The sequence below is a fragment of the Mobula hypostoma genome, chromosome 1 (genome assembly GCF_963921235.1).
Source record: "Mobula hypostoma chromosome 1, sMobHyp1.1, whole genome shotgun sequence".
NCBI lineage: Eukaryota > Metazoa > Chordata > Chondrichthyes > Myliobatiformes > Myliobatidae > Mobula > Mobula hypostoma.
The window spans coordinates 218,359,712-218,380,191 of record NC_086097.1 but is presented as its reverse complement, the minus strand read 5'-3'; the positions used below and the strand labels follow the sequence as shown (position 1 = coordinate 218,380,191).

At 41.2% G+C, this 20,480-nt stretch overlaps 1 protein-coding gene across 1 annotated transcript in view; it reads left to right on the top strand.

Annotated features, from left to right (window-relative positions):
- The window catches only part of cpa6 (carboxypeptidase A6), an 82,268-nt gene that overhangs the window by 48,238 nt on the left and 13,550 nt on the right, over positions 1–20,480 (top strand). Inside the window, exons 5-9 of the mRNA XM_063042008.1 lie at positions 5,911–6,012; positions 6,088–6,192; positions 9,085–9,195; positions 9,545–9,635; positions 18,602–18,804. Coding sequence (XP_062898078.1) covers positions 5,911–6,012; positions 6,088–6,192; positions 9,085–9,195; positions 9,545–9,635; positions 18,602–18,804 — 612 coding nt within the window. The remainder of the gene's footprint in view (positions 1–5,910; positions 6,013–6,087; positions 6,193–9,084; positions 9,196–9,544; positions 9,636–18,601; positions 18,805–20,480) is intronic.

Below are 20,480 nucleotides of genomic sequence, written 5' to 3'. Positions count from 1 at the left end.
GCAGCAGGCAAAGCCGGGGATTTTGGGGCCTACCCTTCGGAGATTCTCGATCGCACAGTAGCAACAGTGGTGAACCAGGCATTTCAGAAATTTCTCCAGGTGTTCCTCTGTTTCTCACGTCTGTCTTCATCAAATCAGAATTGTCCACGGACCCTATTTAACAGAAACGATATCATTTCACTGGAGAGCTGCGCGTGCTGCGTCACGCTGCCATCTTCTCCTCCTGCTGACAAAAGAAGCCAGGATAGTGTGTTGACTCACAGTTGCTAAGGTCCAAAATGTCTCAAATTGGCTGCAGAAGATTCTTAAGAGTGAGGTGAGCAACCCAAGATCATGACTCACATTGGCACCAATGACAAAGATAAAAAGGAGGAAGAGGTCCTGTGCTGTGAGTATAGGGAGCTTGGGGAGGGGCTGAAGAACAGGACCTGTAAGGTAGTAATCTCTGGATTACTGCCAGTACCACATGCTAGTCAGGCCAGGAATAGGGTGATAGTACTGATGAATAAATGGCTTATGGAGTGGTGTAGGGGGCTGGGTTTCAGATTTCTGAATCATTGCAATTTCTTCGAAAGAAGGTATGACTGGTACAAAAAGAACAGGCGACACTGGAACCTGAGTGAGACCAATATCCTTGTGGACAGGCTTTGCTAGAGTTGTTGGGAGAGCTTAAACAAGTTTGTAAGGGGGATGGGAACTGGAGCGATGGGGATGAGGATGGGGCAGTTGGCATAAAAGTAGATGCTGTGTGCCGTGACTGTGAGGAAGGACAGCCAGATGATAGGTCAAAATTGCAATCAGTGGGATGAGTTGAAGTATAACAAGGAGGCAAAATTGAAAAGGGTGATGAATATGGGACTGAAGGTGTTACATTTGAATACATGCAGTATACAGAATAAGGGAGATGATCTTGTAGCACAGTTAGAGATTGGCAGGTATGACAATGTGGTTATCACTGAGACATGGCTGAAAGAAGATCATAGTTCAGAGCTTAACATCCAAGGATACAAGTTGTATAGAAAGTTCAGGAAGAGGGGGTGGGGTGGCTCTATTGGTAAAAAACACGAAATCAAATCTTTAGAAAGAGGTGACATAGGATCAGAAGATGCAGAAGCCTTGTGGGTTGCGTTAAGAAACTGCAAGGGTAAAAGGACATTGATGGCAGTTATATACAGGCCTCCCAACAGTGGCTGGGAGGTGGACCACAGATTACAACAGGAAATGAAAAAAGATGAGTCAAAAGGGCATGGTAGTCATGGGAGATTTTAATATGCAGGTTGATTGGAAAAATCAGGTTGGTACTTGATCTCAAGAGAGTGAGTTTGTTGAAGGCCAAAGAGATGGCTTTTTGGAGCAGTTTGTCATTGAGCCTACTAGGTGATCAGCTATACTGAATAGAGTGCTATGTAATGAACCAGAAGTGATTAGGAAGATTAAGGTAAAAGAATCCTTAGGAACCAGTGATCACACTATGATTGAGTTCAACTTGAAATTTGATAGGGAAATAGTAAAGTCTTTCAGTGGAGTAAGGGGAATTACAGTGGTATGAGAGAGAGTTGGCCAAAGTAAATTGGAAGGAGCTGCTGGCAGGGATGTCAGCAGAGCAGCAATGGCGTGCGTTTCTGGGAAAAATGAGGAAGGTGCAGGGCATGTGTATTCCAAAAATGAAGAAATGGTAAAATAGTACAACCGTGGCTGCCAAGGGAAGTCAAAGTTATTGTAAAAGCAAATGAAAGCGCATACAACAAAGCAAAAATTAGTGGGAAGATAGAGGATTGGGAAGTTTTTAAAAACCTACAGAGAGCAACTAAAAAAAGACATTAGAAGGGAAAAGATGAAAGCAAGCTAACAAATAATATCACAGTGGATAGTAAAAGTTTTTTTATGTTAAAAATAAAAGAGGAATGTGAGTGGATATGGGATCACTAGAAAATGAGGCAAGAGAAATAATAATGGGGACAAGGAGATAGCTGATGAACTAAATGAATATTTTGCATCAGTCTTCACTGTGGAAGACACTAGCAGTATATCTGATGTTGTAGTGTGTGAAAGAAGAGAAGTGGGTGCAGTTACTGTTCACATGAGAGAAGTTGCTCAAAAAGCTGAAAGACCTAAGGTTACATAAGTCACCTGGACCAGAGGAACTGCACCCTAGGGTTCTGAGAGAGGTAGTGTTAGAGATTGTGGTGGAATTAGAAATGATCTTTCAAAAATCATTGGACTCTGGCATGGTGCCGGAGAAATAGAAAATTGCAACTGTCACTCCACTCTTTAAGAAAGGAGGAAGGTAGCAGAAAGGAAATTATACACCAGTTAGCCTGACCTCAGTGGTTGGGAAGATGCTTGAGTCAATTGTTAAGGAGGAGGTGATGGAGTATATGGGGACACAGGACAAGATAGTACAAAGTCAGCATGGTTTCCTTCAGGGAAAATCCTGCCTGACGAACCTGTTGGAATTCTTTGGGATTACAAGTAGGGTAGATAAAGGGGATGCAGTAGATGTTGTATATTTGGACTTTCAGAAGGCCTTTGACAAGGTGCCAGACATGAGGCTGCTTACCAAGTTACGAGCTCATGGTACTACAGGAAAGTTACTAACATGGGTAGAGCATTGGCTGATTGGAAGGAGGCAGCAAGTGGGAATAAAAGGATTCTTTTCTGGTTGGCTGCCAGTGACTAGTGGTGTTCTGCAGGGGTCCCGGTGTTGGGACCACTTCTTTATATGCTGTATATAAATGATTTAGATGATGGAATAGATGGCTTTGATGCTAAGTTTGCAGATGATATTAAGATTGGTGGAAGGGCAGGTAGTGTTGAGGAAACAGCTAGGAGGCAAAGGACTTAAACAAATTTGGAGAATGGGCAAGAAAGTGGCAAATGAAATACGATGTTGGAAAATGCATGGCCATGCACTTTGGTAGTAGAAATAAATGTGCGGACTATTTTCTAAACGGGGGAAAAATCCAAAAATCTGAGATGCAAAGGGACTTGGGAGTCCTTGTGCAGAACAGCCTAAAGGTTAACTTGCAGGTCAAATCGATGGTGACAAAGACAATTGCCATGTTAGCATTCATTTCAAGAGGTTTTGAATACAAGAACAAGGATGTGATGCTGAGGCTTTATAAGGCACTGGTGAGGTCTTACCTTGAGTATTGTGAACAGTTTTGGGCCCCTCATCTTAGAAAAGATGTGCTGGCATTGGAGAGGGTCCAGAGGAGGTTCGCAAGGATGATTCCAGGAATGAAAGGGTTATCTTACGAGAAATGTTTGATGGCTCTGGGTCTGTACTTGCTGTAATTCAGAAGGATAAGGTGGGGATCTCATTGAAACCTTTCGAATGTTGAAAGGCCTAGACAGCGTAGATGTGGAAAGGATATTTCCCATGGTGGGAGTGTCTAGAACAAGAGGGCACAGCGTCAGGATAGAGGGGCGCCATTTCAAAACAGAGATGCTTAGAAATTTCTTTAGCCAAAGGGTGGTGAACTTGTGTAATTTGTTGCCACATGCAGATGTGGAGGCCAGGTCGTTGGGTGTATTTAAGGCAGAGATTGATAGATTCTTGGTTGGACATGGCATCAAAGTTATAGGGAGTAGGTCAGGAACTGTGGTTGAGGAAGAGAAAAAAAAAAGGATCAGCCATGATTGAATGGCGGAGGAGACTCGATAGGCCAGATGGCCTAATTCTGCTTCTATGTCTTATGGTCTTTGATCGCCCTGATGGGTATTATATACAGGCCCCTGAACAGTGGCCAGGATGTGGGATGTATAATTTCAATGGGAAATAGAAAAAGCATGTAAAAAGGGCAATGTTGTAATCATCATGGGGGGCATTTCAACATTCAGGTAGATTGGGAAAATCAGGTCGCTGCTGGATCCCGAGGGAATTTGAAAACTGCCTATGAGATGGCTTTTTAGAGCAGCTTCTGGCTGAGCCCCCAGGGGGAAGAGGAATTCTGGATTGGATGTAGTGTAATGAACCATATTTGATTAGGGAACTTAAGGTAAATAAACCCTTGGGAAGCAGTGATCATAATATGATAGAATTCAGTCTGCAGTTTGAGAGTAAGAAGACAAAGTCAGATATATCAGCATTCCAGTGGAGTCAATTGAATTACAGAGGTGTGAGAGAGAAACTGGCCAAAGTTGATTGGAAGGGGACACTAGCAGGGATGACAGCAGAACAGCAATAGCTGGAGTTTCTGGGGCTACTCAGAAGGTACAGGGGAGATACATTCCAAAGATAAAGAAGCATTCTAAAGGGAGGATGGAGCAACCATGGTTGACAAGGGAAGTCAAAGACAGCATAAAACCAAAGGAAAGGGCATATAATATAGCTAAAGTGAAGTTTGAGGATGGAAGGGTTTTTAAAACCATCAGAAAGCAGTTTAAAAAAAACTATTAGGACAGAAAAGATTAAATATAAAGTTAAGCTAGCTAATAATACTGAAGAGGATTCCTAATGGTTTTTTTCCAGACACTATATATAAAGAGCAAAAGGGAGGCGAGAGTGGATATTTGACCTCTGGAAAAAGATGCTGCAGAGTTAATGGTCTGGAATGGTTCCAGAGGACAGGAAAATTGCAAATTTTACACCATTCTTTCAGAAGAACGGGAGGCAGAAGAAAGGAAGTTATAGGCTCGTTAGTTTGACTTCAGTCTTTGGGAAGATGTTAGAGTCTTTTATTAAGGATGAAGTTTCAGGGTACGGCGCATGATAAGGTAGGCCAAAGTGAGCATGGTTGCCTTCAGGAATCTGTTGGAGTTCTTAGGGGAAATAACAGTGGAATAGACAGAGGAGAGTCAGTGGATGTTGTTTACTTGGATTTTCAGGAGGCCTTTGACAAGGTGCTACACGTGAGGCTGCTTAACTAGATAAGAGCCTGTAGTGTTACAAGAAAGATTCTAGCAGATTGGCTGACTGGCAGGAGGCAAAGAGTCAGAATAAAGGAGGCTACTCTGGTTGGCTGCCTGTAACAAGTGATGTTCCGCAGGGGTTGGTGTTGAACTACTTCTTTTCATATTATATGGCAAGGATTTGGATGACAGAATTGATGGCTTTGTGGCCAGGTTTGCGGACGATACAAAGATAGGGTGGGGTTGGGGGCAGGTGGTGTTGAGGAAGCAGAGAGTCAGCAGAAGGATGTGGTCAGATTGGGAGAATGGACAAAGAAGTGACAGATGGAACATAGTGTCGGGAAGGGTGAGGTCAGATTGGGAGAAGTGACAGATGGAACATAGTGTCGGGAAGGGTGAGGTCAGATTGGGAGAATGGACAGATGGAACATAGTGTCGGGAAGGATGTGGTCAGATTGGGAGAAGTGACAGATGAAACATAGTGTCGGGAAGGGTGAGGTCAGGCACTTTGGTAGAAGAAATAAAGGTGCAATCTATTTTCTGAATGCGGAGAAAATACAAAAATCAGAGATCTTGGGAGTTCTTGAGCAGGATTCCTTAAAGATTAACTTGTAGATTCAGTGGTAGGAAGGCAAATGCAATTTTAGCATTCATTTCAAGAGGACTAGAATATATTGTAAGAGTAAGAATGTGATTCTGACAAAAAATGTGACACTGGCAAAAATGTAGTGTAGGTATTGAAGTTAAGTAAACAATGGGTTAAATTCACATCCCACAGTTTTAAAATTCTAATGCATATCTGAAAATCTTTTACTGCAGTACTATGTGTTTTTAGTTGTGATGTTAAGCCTGTATGATGCGGTGCTTGGCATTTACCACGCATGTGCAGAGAATAGGACAAAAAATAATTACTTTCTACCAAACAATTCTTTGCATCAAGATGGCCATAATTGGATGTAAATTGTCAAATATCTGAAAATATTGATTTGTCTTTTGAAATGTTGGCTGTTTATCTTTCTGCAATGTACTTTTGTAAATGACTTGATACATTTTCAGATACAGAATTGGATGCTTCAGATGTATCAAACATATTCTCAGCTCCTTTATCTTTTCTCGATTGGGAAATCATATGAAGGAAGACCTCTCTATGTTCTTCAGGTAATTTACATGGGTTACCAAAGCTATACAATACTGGAAAGATTTTGAGTATTGAATGTATGCTTTCAATTTCAGTTAGGCAAGAAATCACATCCTTTCAAGAAAGCAGTGTGGATAGATTGTGGCATTCATGCCAGAGAGTGGATTGGTCCAGCCTTTTGTCAATGGTTCGTAAAAGAAGTGAGTAATCAAGCTTAAATAGCTAAAATTATCTACATTTTCTCATTGGCAGTACAGTATTTATATTTGATTTGGAATATTGGGTGATGAAATGGAAACTTTGTGCAACCTACAGTTATAATGATATCAAATAAACAAAGGTTTCCAACTAAATCAAAATTATAGTTCAAATTGAGCTAATTTCAGCTTTTCAGTTCTCCCACCACACTTTCTCATTTTCCTGTTCTTTTACCCTATCATTTTTTTTCAAGTTTTGTTAGGTGTCTTTAAACGTGATCACTCAATTGGATTTGATTAATAGTTTATAATATATTCCATTTTCTTTAAGTTGAAGCCTTTTCTCGTTTCCTTCAGTCTACATTATAAGTAATCATAAATTTTGCATCAATGTATCAGAAAAAATAAATAACTGCTCATTTTTTTGATAATTTTATTCATTCTATTTGTTTTTTGCTTAAAATTCTGTCTCATTGACTGATTCGTTTATGTTTTACTCAAGCATTTTCTGTGGCAAGTTACATGCTGAGTAATTAACTGGACTCCACAGTCTTTCTTAATTTGTCTGACCTGATTTTAAAAGCATTTTATCTTTTCATTTCTTTGCACCCTTTGAAATGATCCTTTGTCTGTTGTTCTGCTTGTCACACTACAGAAATTATTTGATTAAGCTGCAGAACATGCAGAAAAGATTTTCACAGGAATGTTCCCTGGATTGGAAGGGTTGAATTAAGACTGGATAGATTCAGACTGTTTTTCCTGGAGCAAAGAAAGTTGAGAGATGACAAGTAGAATTAGCATAGATAGGCATCTTGTGCCTGTTGGGCTGAAGGGTCTATTTCATGCTATAGACTGTAACTGAATCTATGCTCCAGAACTAGGAAACTATACCAAAAACGTTCTGTGACCTTTCTAGTTTTCCTGTGCTCATCTGATTTTTCAGACAAACTGGGGATTTAATTCATAATACCTTTCCAACAAACTCCCATCGATTCTGCATTGTGGTACAATTATGTTTGCTGTACTGCAGTCCCACAAGTGTCCTCTTGTTTACATTTTATCTCATTTCCATCCTAACCACTTCTACATCCTGACTACCAGAACCTGACTTGCCCTGTCTTTGCTGTAGAATTACAACTCCAACTTTTCCTGAAGTTGAACTTTTCCTGAAGTTTTCCTTTGATGAACCTTAAATATTCACATCCCAAGCCATGTTGTTTTACAGCCGTGTTTCTATAAAAGCATTGAGAACTATTCATTTTTATTTGCATACTTAGTTCATTTATACTGGTTTGAAGGCTGCAGATTCACTAGCTTTATCCTTTTACTATTGCTATAACCTGTGCCATATCTGTTGATGTACTTGTAGAATTGGTTCAAAGGTTCATTTTATTGTCAAAGTATGCATGTACAATACAACTCTGATATTTGTCTTCTCCAGATAGCCACGTAATACAGAAAAGCCATGGGAGTTGCTTAAAGAAAAGATATTCACTCCTCACTAACACCGTGGCATCAAAAAGAAAAGGAAACAAATCTCACAAACCCCAAAAGACCCCAGCCCCTCCCTCACACAAAAAATTAACAGTTCGCCCAGGTGGAAAATGGCAGCTAGAATATCAAAAACCCCAACCCTCTCTTGAAAAGGAAAGTGATGATAACATCAAATCCCCAACCCCCTCCCTCACCAAAAACCAGCAACAATAATATCAAACCCCCAACACCTTCTCTCACAGAAAAGAACAGCGACAGTAGCATCAGAACCCCTTTCTCACACAAAAACTTACAGATTGCCCACACAGAAAAACAACAAGAATATCAGGCTCCAAATCCCAATCTCTTCCCTCTCACAAAAAGTAACATATCACCCACCCGCCAATCAGCAACAAGAAAGCAAACACCAAAAACCAAAGGAGACTACTATAATATACAGTCCAATAATCACATAAATCTCAGGATATCGCAAACATTCTCCCGTCAGCATTTGAGGAGAATAGCCGCACAGTCTCAATCGTTTCATGCTGAGTAACTGCCACACCGGGTCCAAACGCCGCCAATTTGGCTACCGACCGCCGTCGACCCCATGGCCTCCTTTGAGAGCTACCGCTAGCCTCCTTCGCATTCACCTCAATGCTTCAATCTTCCCTGATGCTTTGAAATGGTTCGTAACCCTTTGGTCTTTCCCGCAAGGCAGCTCACGTTCTTGGTCCTTTTCAGGACCCCATCTCAGCAGCTCGGTCCTCTGCGGATACAGCAGAGTGCAAGGTCATTCCATCAAATTCCAAACTGTACATCACAGGCTCCAACAGTTTCCGTAACACGATCAAGACAAAAAAGAACAAGCTGAAGATGTGGAAAAGGAGAAATAATTGAAGAGACTGGCTATCTGAAAGACATCAGCCAAGGACTCTTTGTTCACTGGTGCTATCTTGACTGGAAATGTACTCACTATTCATTGGTATCACACTCCATTTATCATTTTCAATATAGGGGAATTTTTTCCAGCTTTGACTCCATTTTTGATTTAACCACAGCTTCCTAATTTTGACCCATTGCCCCTTGATATAATTTCTATAACTGATGTGTCATCTAAAATGTTCAATAATTAAATGTGGAACTTGACAATATGCTCATGGTTCACAGGAGGATTTATTTTTAGAGGGCTGAAAATATCAGCTGTGTTTACAGATTATCAGGCTTCCAAATGACTCAGTGGTCCCAGCACAATGTAAGTCAGCTGGAATGTTCTTAGTTTCAAAATGTTAATTATATGTAATTGAGTGTCAATTAAGTCTTTATATCATAATAAAAGTGCTACCCCTCCACATACTGTACTGTAAGTTTCAATTATAATATAGATTGGAAAAAAGCTCTTCATCTTTTCTTCTTTGTAAGGCTGTAAAGACATACCACAGTGATCCTGTAATGCGAAAACTTCTGAAACAACTGTATTTCTACATCATGCCTGTTTTTAATGTAGATGGATACCATTATAGCTGGACAAAGGTAGGTCAATCATTTGTTTTTTTTTTCTTAATGTAGTCATCTACAGATCAATTCAAAGTAGTCTTTTTTATGCCCTCTTAATCAAAGCAGTTTGTTAAATGCTTTCCATAACTTAATGAATTAATTAATACAATAGAAGGGAGAGTACAATTATTTTTCTATGTTTATCTTTTAAAGAAGAATCATCTATACTTGTACCTAGAAAAAAATTCAGGGATTTGCACTTTCAAATGGCCCTTTGATTCATGAGGCAAAGCAAATAGAATGACTACATTAAGAAAAAATGAATTTAAAAGGTTGAACTAATCTGCGCAGGTTTAAACATGTACAGTTTTTGCATCTTATTTAGGATCGATTCTGGAGAAAAACACGTTCTAACAGTACTTATTTCAATTGCCACGGTGTTGATGCCAATCGTAATTGGAACGTCAAGTGGTGTAGTAAGTTTCGACATGAAATATTCATTTCTCTTGATAATAGAAGCAGTAAAATAAGAATTCCAGTAATCTCCTCGCCGCTCTAATTTAATGGTAATTCAGAGCAGGGTTAAATCATTGATCCAACTTCCCTGCTTGTTCCATTACTCATTTGTTGCCAAGGTGCACTGAATAACCATGTCCGTCCTTTGCTGAAAAGAAATTGTTGAATCTCATTGTTGTTGCTTGTTCCACCATACTAATGGCAGTGCAGTCATTCGAGTCAAGGTCAGTGGAGGCGCAGCAGTGAAGGAGTAAGTGCAGGGATTGGCTGAGAAGGAGCGGTTGATTTAAAAGCTGGTCGTGAGCATCCAGAGACATGGCTTCAAGTGGACAGGGCCTGGGAAATGAATATTCAAGAGTATACATCCTATCAAAAGGACAGACTGATGGGCAGAGGGGGTGGGGTGGCTCTGTTGGTGAGGAATGATATTCAGCCTTATCTACAGGTCCCCAAACAGTAGTCTGGATGTAGGATGTAAGTTGAATCAAGAGTTAAAATTGGCATGTCGCAAAGGTAATGCTACAGTTGTTATGGGGGATTTCAACATGCAGGTAGACTGGAAGAATCAGGTTGGTACTGAACCCCAAGAAAGGGAGTTTGTGGAGTGCCTCTGAGATGGATTCTTAGAACAGCTTGTACTGGAGCCAACCAGAGAGAAGGCAATTCTAGATTTAGTGCTGTGCAATGAACCGGATTTGATCAGGGACCTTGAGGTAAAGGAGCCATTAGGAGGTAGTGACCATAATATGACAAGTTTTAATCTACAAATTGAGAGTGAGAAGGGAAAATCGGAAGTATCAGTATTACAGTTGAACAAAGGGAACTATGGAGCTATGAGGGAGGAGCTGGCCAAAGTTCAATGGAACAATACCCTAGCAGGGATGACAGTGGAAAAACAATGGCAGGTATTTCTGGGAATAATACAGAAGGTGCAGGATCGGTTCATTCCAAAGAGAAAGAAAGATCCTAAGGGGAGTAAGAGGAGGCCATGGCTGACAAGGGAAGTAAAGGACAGTATAAAAATAAAAGAGAAGTATAACATAGCAAAGCCGGAGGATTGGGAAACTTTTGAAGAGCAACAGAAGATAACTAAAAAGGCAGTACACAGAGGTATGAAGGTAAACTAGCCAAGAATATAAAGGAGGATAGTAAAAGCTTCTTTAGGTATGTGAAGAGGAAAAAAATAGTTAAGACCAAAATTGGGCCCTTGAAGACAGAAACAGGTGAATTTATTATGGGGAACAAGGAAATGGCAGACAAGTTGAACAGGTACTTTGGATCTGTCTTCACTAAGGAAGACACAAACCATCACCCAGACATAATAGTGGCCAAAAGACCTAGGGTAATGGATGAACTGAAGGAAATTTATATTAGGCAGGAAATGGTGTTGAATAGACTGTTGGGACTGAAGGCTGATAAGTCTCCGGGACCTGATGGTCTGCATCCCAGGGAACTTAAGGAGGTGGCTTTAGAAATCGTGGACACATTGGTAATCATTTTCCAATGTTCTATAGATTCAGGATCAGTTCCTGTGGATTGGCAGGTGGCTAATGTTGTCCCACTTTTCAAGAAAGGAGGGAGAGAGAAAACGGGGAATTATATACCGGTTAGCCTGACGTCAGTGGTGGGAAAGATGCTGGAGTCAATTATAAAAGATGAAATTATGGCACATTTAGATGGCAGTAACAGGATAGGTCCGAGTCAGCATGGATTTACGAAGGGGAAATTGTGCTTGACTAAGCTTCTGGAATTTTTTGAGGATGTAACTATGAAAATGGACAAGGGAGAGCCAGTGGATGTAGTGTACCTGGACTTTCAGAAAGCCTTTGATAAAGTCCCACATAGGAGATTAGTGGGCAAAATTAGGGCACATGGTATTGGGGGCAGAGTACTGACATGGATTGAAAATTGGCTGGCTGACAGGAAACAAAGAGTAGTGATTAACAGGTCCCTTTCAGAATGGCAGACAGTGACCAATGGGGTACCACAGGGTTCAGTGCTGGAACCGCAGCTGTTTACAATGTATATTAATGATTTAGATGAAGGGATTAAAAGTAACATTAGCAAATTTGCAGATGACAGGAAGCTGGGTGGCAGTGTGAAGTGTGAGGAGGATGTTGTAAGAATGCAGGGTGACTTGAACAGGCTGGGTAAGTGGGCGGATGCATGGCAGATGCAGTTTAATGTGGATAAATGTGAGGTTATCCACTTTGGTGGTAAGAACAGGAAGGCAGATTATTATCTAAATGGAGTCAAGTTAGGAAAAGGGGAAGTACAACGAGATCTTGGTGTTATTGTACATCAGTCGCTGAAAGCAAGCATGCAGGCACAGCAGACAATAAAGAAAGCTGATGGCTTGCTGGCCTACATAACAAGGGGAATTGAGTATAGGAGCAAAGAGGTCCTTCTGCAGCTGTACAGGGCCCTGGTGAGACCACAGCTGGAGTATTGTGTGCAGCTTTGGTCTCCAAATTTGAGGAAGGACATTCTTGCTATTGAGGGAGTGCACCATAGGTTCACAAGGTTAATTCCCGGGATGGCCGTGGAGGGTCAGACACCTTCAGCCAATAAGCTGGTCCTGGACTTATTCCATCTGGCATAGTTTGCATATAGTTGTTTGATTGTTTGTGGTCTTTGTATTGCTATATTTATGCTCTATTCTTGGTTGGTGTGGCTGTAACGAAACCCGGTTTCCCTCGGGATCAATGAAGTATATCTATCTATCTATCTATGGCAGGACTGTCACATGTTGAAAGATTGGAGCGACTGTGCTTGTATACACTGGAATTTAGAAGGATGAGAGGGGATCCGATTGAAACATGTAAGATTTTTAAGGGATTGGACATGCTGGGGCAGGAAGCATGTTCCCGCTGATGGGTGAGTCCAGAACCAGAGGCCACAGTTCAGGAATAAGGGGTAGGCCATTTAGAATGGAGTTGAGGAAAAACTTTTTCACCCAGAGAGTGGTGGATATGTGGAATGCTCTGCCCCAGAAGGCAGTGGAGGCCAAGTCTCTGGATGCTTTCAAGAAAGAGATAGATAGAGCTCCTAAAGATAGCAGAATCAAAGGTTATGGGGATAAGGCAGGAACTGGATACTGATTGTGGATGATCAGCCATGATCACAGTGAATGGCGGTGCTGGCTTGAAGGGCCGAATGGCCTACTCCTGCACCTATTGTCTGTTGTCTATAATGTTCTCCCAAAGGGTTATCTATTGGGGGATCCTCAGGTTGCTGTGGAGGCCAATCTGGGATCCACATATTCTGCTGCAGCGGACACAAGTCAGTAGTGGCTATGATTAGTGGTTGGGTCTTTTGGTTGTTGCGTTTCTCCTTTTGCAACTGCCTGTTATTCTCTGCAGCACAGCTCCCTCTTGAACAGATTTCCTCCAGGTTTATCTGTTGAGTGCAGTATCTTCAGATATCGTGTTGACTACCTTCAGGCTGACTTTGATGAGATCTTTGAAGTGTTTCCTTTGCCCACAAGTTGCTCACTGACCTTCCTTCAACTGGGAGTAAAGGATCTGTTTGGAGAGACCTGTATTAGGCATGCGGATGACATGACCTATCCATCATGAGTAATTTCTGTGCAAGTGAGTTTTTTTTTTCCGTACTTTTGGATGGTGATTTGTGAATTCTGGAAGGATGAATTTCTGTAACCTGAACAAAGGAACTCAACTGTAAGTCAAGTTATTCCTGAATTGAGAATGGCAAGAATCTTTACTGAGAATTCATATTCTTAATTTTTTTTCAAAAGCTTGTGCTTCTGTACTTATTTTCAAAAGAGGGAAGGGAACATGGATCACGTTCTAGCTCTGTAGATTAGTCACCAACATTAACACAGAGCCTTTGGAGGAGAGATTGATTTTCAGAAGACCTGGAAGGGGTTTCCTGAAGATATTGCCAATTTTAATTAAACAGCAGCAGATGTTTATCATTTTTGTCTTGATTTCACGATCATAACTCAGCCAGCTGAGGCTTTTGATTCCAACCTACTGCCTGGGAGCATCATGAAGGGGAAGGGTATCAGAGTCAGGCTGTAGAGGTTGATGGTTGATGGAGTGTGGGAGAAAGCACAGTGATTAGGCAGGATGGGAAACAATAAACTGGAGTGACCATTTGGGGATATTAGAGGCAAAGGGAACTGAATCCTCAGAGAAAAAGATTTGTGGGGATGAGAGGATTGGCTCTCGAGGGAGAGACTTATATCATAGCCTGCAGGAATTCTTAGGGGAACTGGGGAAGATTAGAGCTTAGGGAATTGTGGGTATTGCTGAAGGGATAATTGGGTTTTTTTTTGGAAAGAGCTTTGGCAATCAAGTGCCAGGAATGTGATGGCTACGAGAAAGATAGAAGGCTAGGAAGTGGGAATAGGTGATAATGGTTTTAAGGATGAGTCAAGAAGGGGAGAACTGTCACAATGTGCACTAGCAATGTTAGAACCAAAGTAAGGAAGAAAGACAGATTTCCATGTAGAGATGGCAACCAGAATTTATTCATAAGAATTCCCACAGAACATCAGTGGCTCAGCTGATCGACACCATGAGACATAACACCCTCAAAACTAAGACCCCGTAATAAGCACTAATCAGGCGTCTATTTAAATAATACAAATAACACAGGATCCCCAAGCCTATCAAAATAAACTTATCATGTTTATACAGAAAACTCCAGGAGACCTCATTACAAAGATCCGGTCGCTTGAGAAAAACACAAGCAACTCTAAACCATGTAACCATATAACAATTACAGCACGGAAACAGACCACCTCGGCCCTTCTAGTCCATGCTGAACTCTTACTCTCATCTCGTCCCACCAACCTGCACTTAGCCCATAACCCTCCATTCCTTTCCTGTCCATATAGCTATCCAATTTTACTTTAAATGACAACATCGAACCTGCCTCAACCACTTCTGCTGGAAGCTCGTTCCACACAGCTACCACTCTCTGAGTAAAGAAGTTCCCCCTCATGTTACCCCTAAACTTTTACCCTTTAACTCTCAACTCACGTCCTCTGGTTTGAATCTCACCCACTCTCAATGGAAAAAGCCTATCCACATCAACTCTATCTATCCCCCTCATAATTTTAAATACCTCTATCAAGTCCCCCCTAACTAACTAACCTTCCATGTGGAACCTTGTCCAAGGCCTTACTGGAGTCCATATAGACAATATCCACCATTTTACCCTTGTCAACTTTCCTAGTAACCTCTTCAAAAAATTCAATAAGATTTGTCAAACATAACCTTCCACGTACAAATCCATGTTGACTTCCTAATCAGACCCTGTCTATCCAAATAATAACATATACTATCTCTAAAAATACTTTCCATCAATTTACCCACCACTGACGTCAAACTCACAGGCCAATAATTGCTAGGTTTACTCTTAGAACCCTTTTTAAACAACGGAACAAAATGAGCAATACGCCAATCCTCCAGCACCATACCTGTTTCTAATGACATTTGAAATATTTCTGTCAGAGCCCCTGTTATTTCTACACTAACTTCCCTCAAGGTCCTAAGGAATATCCTGTCAGGACCCAGAGACTTATCCACTTTTATATTCCTTAAAAGCACCTGTACTTCCTCTTCTTTAATCATCATACTTTCCATAACTACCCTTCTTGTTTCCCTTACCTTACACAATTCAACATCTTTCTCCTTCGTGAATACCGAAGAAAAGAAATTGTTCAAAATCTTCTCCATCTCTTTTGGCTCCGCACATAGCCGTCCACTCTGATTCTCTAAGGGACCAATTTTATCCCTCACTATCCTTTTGCTATTAATATAACTGTAGAAACCCTTTGGATTTATTTTCACCTTACTTGCCAAAGCAGCCTCATATCTTCTTTTAGCTTTTCTAATTTCTTAAGATTCTTTTTATGTTCTTTATATTCCTCGAGCACTTCATTTACTCCAAGCTGCCAATATTTATTGTAGATCGCTCTCTTTTTCCGAACCAAGTTTCCAATATGCCTTGAAAACTATGGCTCTCTCAAACTTTCAATCTTTCATTTCAACCTAACAAGAACATAAAGATCCTGTAACCTCAAAATTTCACCTTTAAATGATCTCCATTTCTCTGTTACATCCTTCCCATAAAACAAATTGTCCCAATCCACTCCTTCTAAATCCTTTCGCATCTCCTCAAAGTTAGCCTTTCTCCAATCAAAAATCTCAACCCTGGGTCCAGACCTATCCTTCTCCATAATTATGTTGAAACTAATGGCATTGTGATCACTGGACCCGAAGTGCTCCCCAACACATACCTCCATCACCTGCCCTATCTCATTCCCTAACAGGAGATCCAACACTGCCCCTTCTCTAATTGGTACCTCTATGTATTACTGCAAAAAACTATCTTCCGCACATTTTGCAAACTCCAAACCATCCAGCCCTTTTACAGAATGGGCTTCCCAGTCTATGTGTGGAAAATTAAAATCTCCCACAATCACACCCTTGTGCTTACTACAAATATCTGCTATCTCCTTACAAATTTGCTCCTCCAATTCTCGCTCCTCATTAAGTGGTCTATAATACACCCCTATAAGCATTACTACACCTTTCCCATTCCTCAATTCCACCCAAATAGCCTCCCTAGACGAGTTCTCTAATCTATCCTGCCAAAGCACCGCTGTTATATTTTCTCTGACAAGCAATGCAACAATTCCCCCTCTTGTCCTCCGATTCTATCACACCTGAAGCAACAAAATCCAGGAATATTTAGTTGCCAATCACACCCCTCCTGCAACCATGTTTCATTAATAGCTACAACATCATATTTCCAGGTATCAATCCATGCTCTAAGCTCATCCACCTTTCTTACAATGCTCCTTGCATTAAAATAGATGCATTTAAGAAACTCTCCAACTCTTATTCTCTGTTTATCCCTAATGTTGCAAACAACTTTGTTATCTTTTTCTTCCTTCTCCCCTACATCTTCAGTCTGAGTGCTCCCGTTCTCTGTCCCCTGCCTATCCTCTCTCACAGACTGCCTACTAGCTTTCTCTATTTGTGAAATAACTTCCTCTCTCCTAGTCTCTTCAATTGATTCCCACCCCTCAACCATTCTAGTTTAAAGTCACCTCAGTAGCCTTTGCAAATCTCCCCACCAGGATATTGGTCCCCCTAGGATTCAAGTGCAACCCGTCCTTTTTATACAGGTCACACCTGCACCAAAAGAGGTCCCAATGATCCAGAAACTTGAATCCCTGCCCCCTGCTCCAATCCCTCAGCCACGCATTTATCCTCTACCTCATTCCATTCATACTCTCACTGTCGCGTGGCATAGGCAGTAATCCCGAGATTACTACCTTTGCGGTCCTTCTTCTCAACTCCCTTCCTAACTCCCTATATTCTCCTTTCAGGACCTCTTCCCTTTTCCTACCTATGTCATTGGTACCTATATGTACCACAGCCTCTGGCTCCTCACCCTCCCACTTCAGGATATCTTGGACGCGATCAGAAACATCCCAGACCCTGGCACCAGGGAGGCAAACTACCATCCGGGTCTCCTGACTGCGTCCACAGAATTGCCTATCTGACCCCCTAACTATTGAGTCCCCTTTTACTACTGCCCTCCTCTTCCTTTCCCTACCCTTCTGAGCTACAGGGCCGGACTCTGTGCCGGAGGCACGGCCACTGTTGCTTCTCCCAGGTAAGCTGTCCCCCCCAAACAGGAGTACTTGTTGTCAAGGGGCACAGCCACTGGGGTACTCTCTAGTACTTCCCCTTCCCTCTCCTAACCATGACCCACTTGTCTGCCTCCCGTGGCCCCGGTGTAACCACCTGCCTGTAACTCCTCTCTATCAACTCCTCACTCTCCCTGACCAGACGAAGGTCGTTGAGCTGCAGCTCCAGTTCCCTAACACGGTCCCTTAGGAGCTACAGCTCGGCGCACTTGGCGCAGGTGTGGGCGTCCAGGAGGCTGGGAAACTTCAGGACCTCCCACATCCGACACCGAGAACAACAAGCTGCCCTCACACTCATACCTCCCCCTTTCCTCAAATAACAGGATAATTGAAAACCAAACCTACTTCGCCTCGCCCGTTTCCGCCTAAGCCCGTTGAGCCAGAGCCCTTAGGCCTTCAATCTGCTCCCGGCTCACTCCACTGCCTGCAAAATGACGCTGCCCACTGTATAAGGCTGTGTTCCTTTTAAATCTTCCGTGCTTCACTGCCCAACGTCACATGCCTGTGCAGTCCAGCCTCTCTTAACTCTGATGAGAAAAAGAAAAATTCAAAATGGCTTCCACCGCACTCCCGCTCCGATTCTCAGACTTCCTTCTCCGAATTAAACCCAAATCAGGATTTCTGACCTTTTAAATCTTCAGCTCTTCACTGCCCGACGTCACACACTTGCACAGTCCCGCCTCTCTTAACTCCGATGAGATAAAGAAAAATTTAAAATGGCTTCCTCCACACTCCCGCTCCTATTCTCAGACTTCCTTCTCTGAACTAATGACTCTTGTTAAGCAACAATTAACCAATTCAGGTCTCTAGAAACCTCAGAGCCCAACACTGTCTGGCTCCCTGCACAGGTCTGAAAAGCTTGTTGCAAGAACAGCAAGTGTGGGGAGAGAAAAAAATCGGGGAGCTGATCTGGTAAAGTTTGGACACCCTGCATGATTGCAAAGGGAGAGAATTCTTAAGTACAGGGTTGAAGGTGAGATCATTTTCTGTTATTTACTTCCTTAACTTAGATTCTTTGTTTATTTAATATGTTTTCATATTTCAGACACATGGGAGTGATTTCTAACCATCAATCTCCTCTACCAAAGCAAATCATGGTATCAACTACTTAAGCCTGAACTGTTGTTAATTACATCATTACATTTCCTCCATAAGATTAATGCCATTTAATCATTACTGATTTTCTGATTTATTCTCCAACTTGCACTCAATTTTTGGTTTGTAAATTTTCAGGTGAAGGTGCATCATTACATCCTTGTGCTGATACATACTGTGGACCCATGCCAGAATCTGAGCCAGAGGTCAAGGCAGTTGCAACCTTCCTGCGTAAAAACAAGAAACAAATTAAAGCATATATTTCATTCCATTCGTATTCCCAAATGCTCCTTTATCCATATTCCTATAAGGATGCAATCATTCCTAATTTTAACTGTGTGGTAAGTAGAATTAACTGAAATTCGTGTTTTGATCAAATTGCAAGATTGTTTTTGTGGCTGTTCATCAAATCAGTGTGCAAGAAGTTAAATCTTAGTTCTCTGGTGCAGTTGACAAGATGTTAAAATATACTTGCCGATTGTAATAATTTATGGACGTTATATAAGTTTATTTGTTTTGCAAAGTTTGTTACTTTCCTCACTGAAGCTGCTTTAAAGGCATCAGGGAGCAAATGGAACTTAAAAGTTGAGCAAAACTGGCTCACCAAACTGGAGAATGAGGAAACTTTTGTGAAAGTAAAATATAGGTTGACCATTTAATTTCACTGTTAAATATATTAAAAGAATAAGAAGGAAGGTTTCCTGAACTGATAAAATTTTAATGTGCAAAAGACATTTTAAATTCCTGTTATCCATTACGACTCAGATTTTGTTGTATTGTCATCTATCTGCACCTCTATAAAGAATAGTATTTAAGGTATTGCACTCCTATTGGGATATAATTTCGTACCTGGAGCCAAGCAGTAGTATTTGTTCTGTGCTCGTTGTTGAAAAAAGCAATTAACATAAGATTTGCAAATCCATAACTATTGACCTTAATGAGCATTTATCATGCCAAAGAAATAAATCAAACACAAGCATTAGGATAGGACATTTAAGTTCACTTGTTGATGGATGTAATTCTATGATTCCGTATAAATCATGCTTTTCCTTGAATGGGTCTTGGCAACCAGACTCCTGGGACTCTACTGAGATAGCACTCCACAACTATTGCATTGACCCATGGATGGGCTGACCAATTGAAGTTAATGGGATCAGATGTGTAGATGAATGCATGCCATCATCTACTGACACAATTTTGGTGCACTTCCATACAGCAAAACAAATAAGCAGTATTTCTAAGCTGAACTGGGCCAATTAGGCTTACCATGAAAGTTTGATCTTTAGATTTACACAACTTGAAAGAAATGCTGATATGCAGTTGAAATGGGTTTATCCAGCATAGATAAACACAAGAGATTCTGCAGATGCTGGAAATCTTGAGACCCACACGAAAAATGCTGGAGGAATTCATCAAGTTAGGCAGCATCTATGGAGGGAAATAAATGGTCTGTGTTTAGATTAGAGACCTTTCATCAGGATTGAAATCCAGCATAGAACAATAAAGACCATAAGATATAGGAGCAGAAATAGGCTATTTGGCCCATCAAATATGCTCTGCTGCTACATCATAGCTGATGTGAGCATTTCTGTTTGTCTTAGAACCTGTTGGGGAATCTATCTCCTCATTTCAATTTCCTTAGGAACAACACCCAAAGAGAAAGTGCTGTTTCATTGTGGTTTGTTCCTTATAGGAACAGGCTGCAAAACAAAACGACCTGTTGCACTATATGGCAGCTTAGACGTCTGAAGCTGAAAATGCCAGTTTCAATACTAAGAGACTCACAGTACAACTGTTATGCAAACTTCCCAAGTGAAGTTCAGAAAATTTGTGACACTCAAACCAAATGTGGTCTCTAGCAATTTCTGAGCCATTGTTTAATGCATTTCACCATATACTATCATATCAACTTATTGAGTCAATTATGATCCACAAAATCATGCATTGTGCTTATTTTGATATTATCAAATTCACTAAAGAAAACTGTTGCTTTTTAAATTCAACTAATATGATGTAA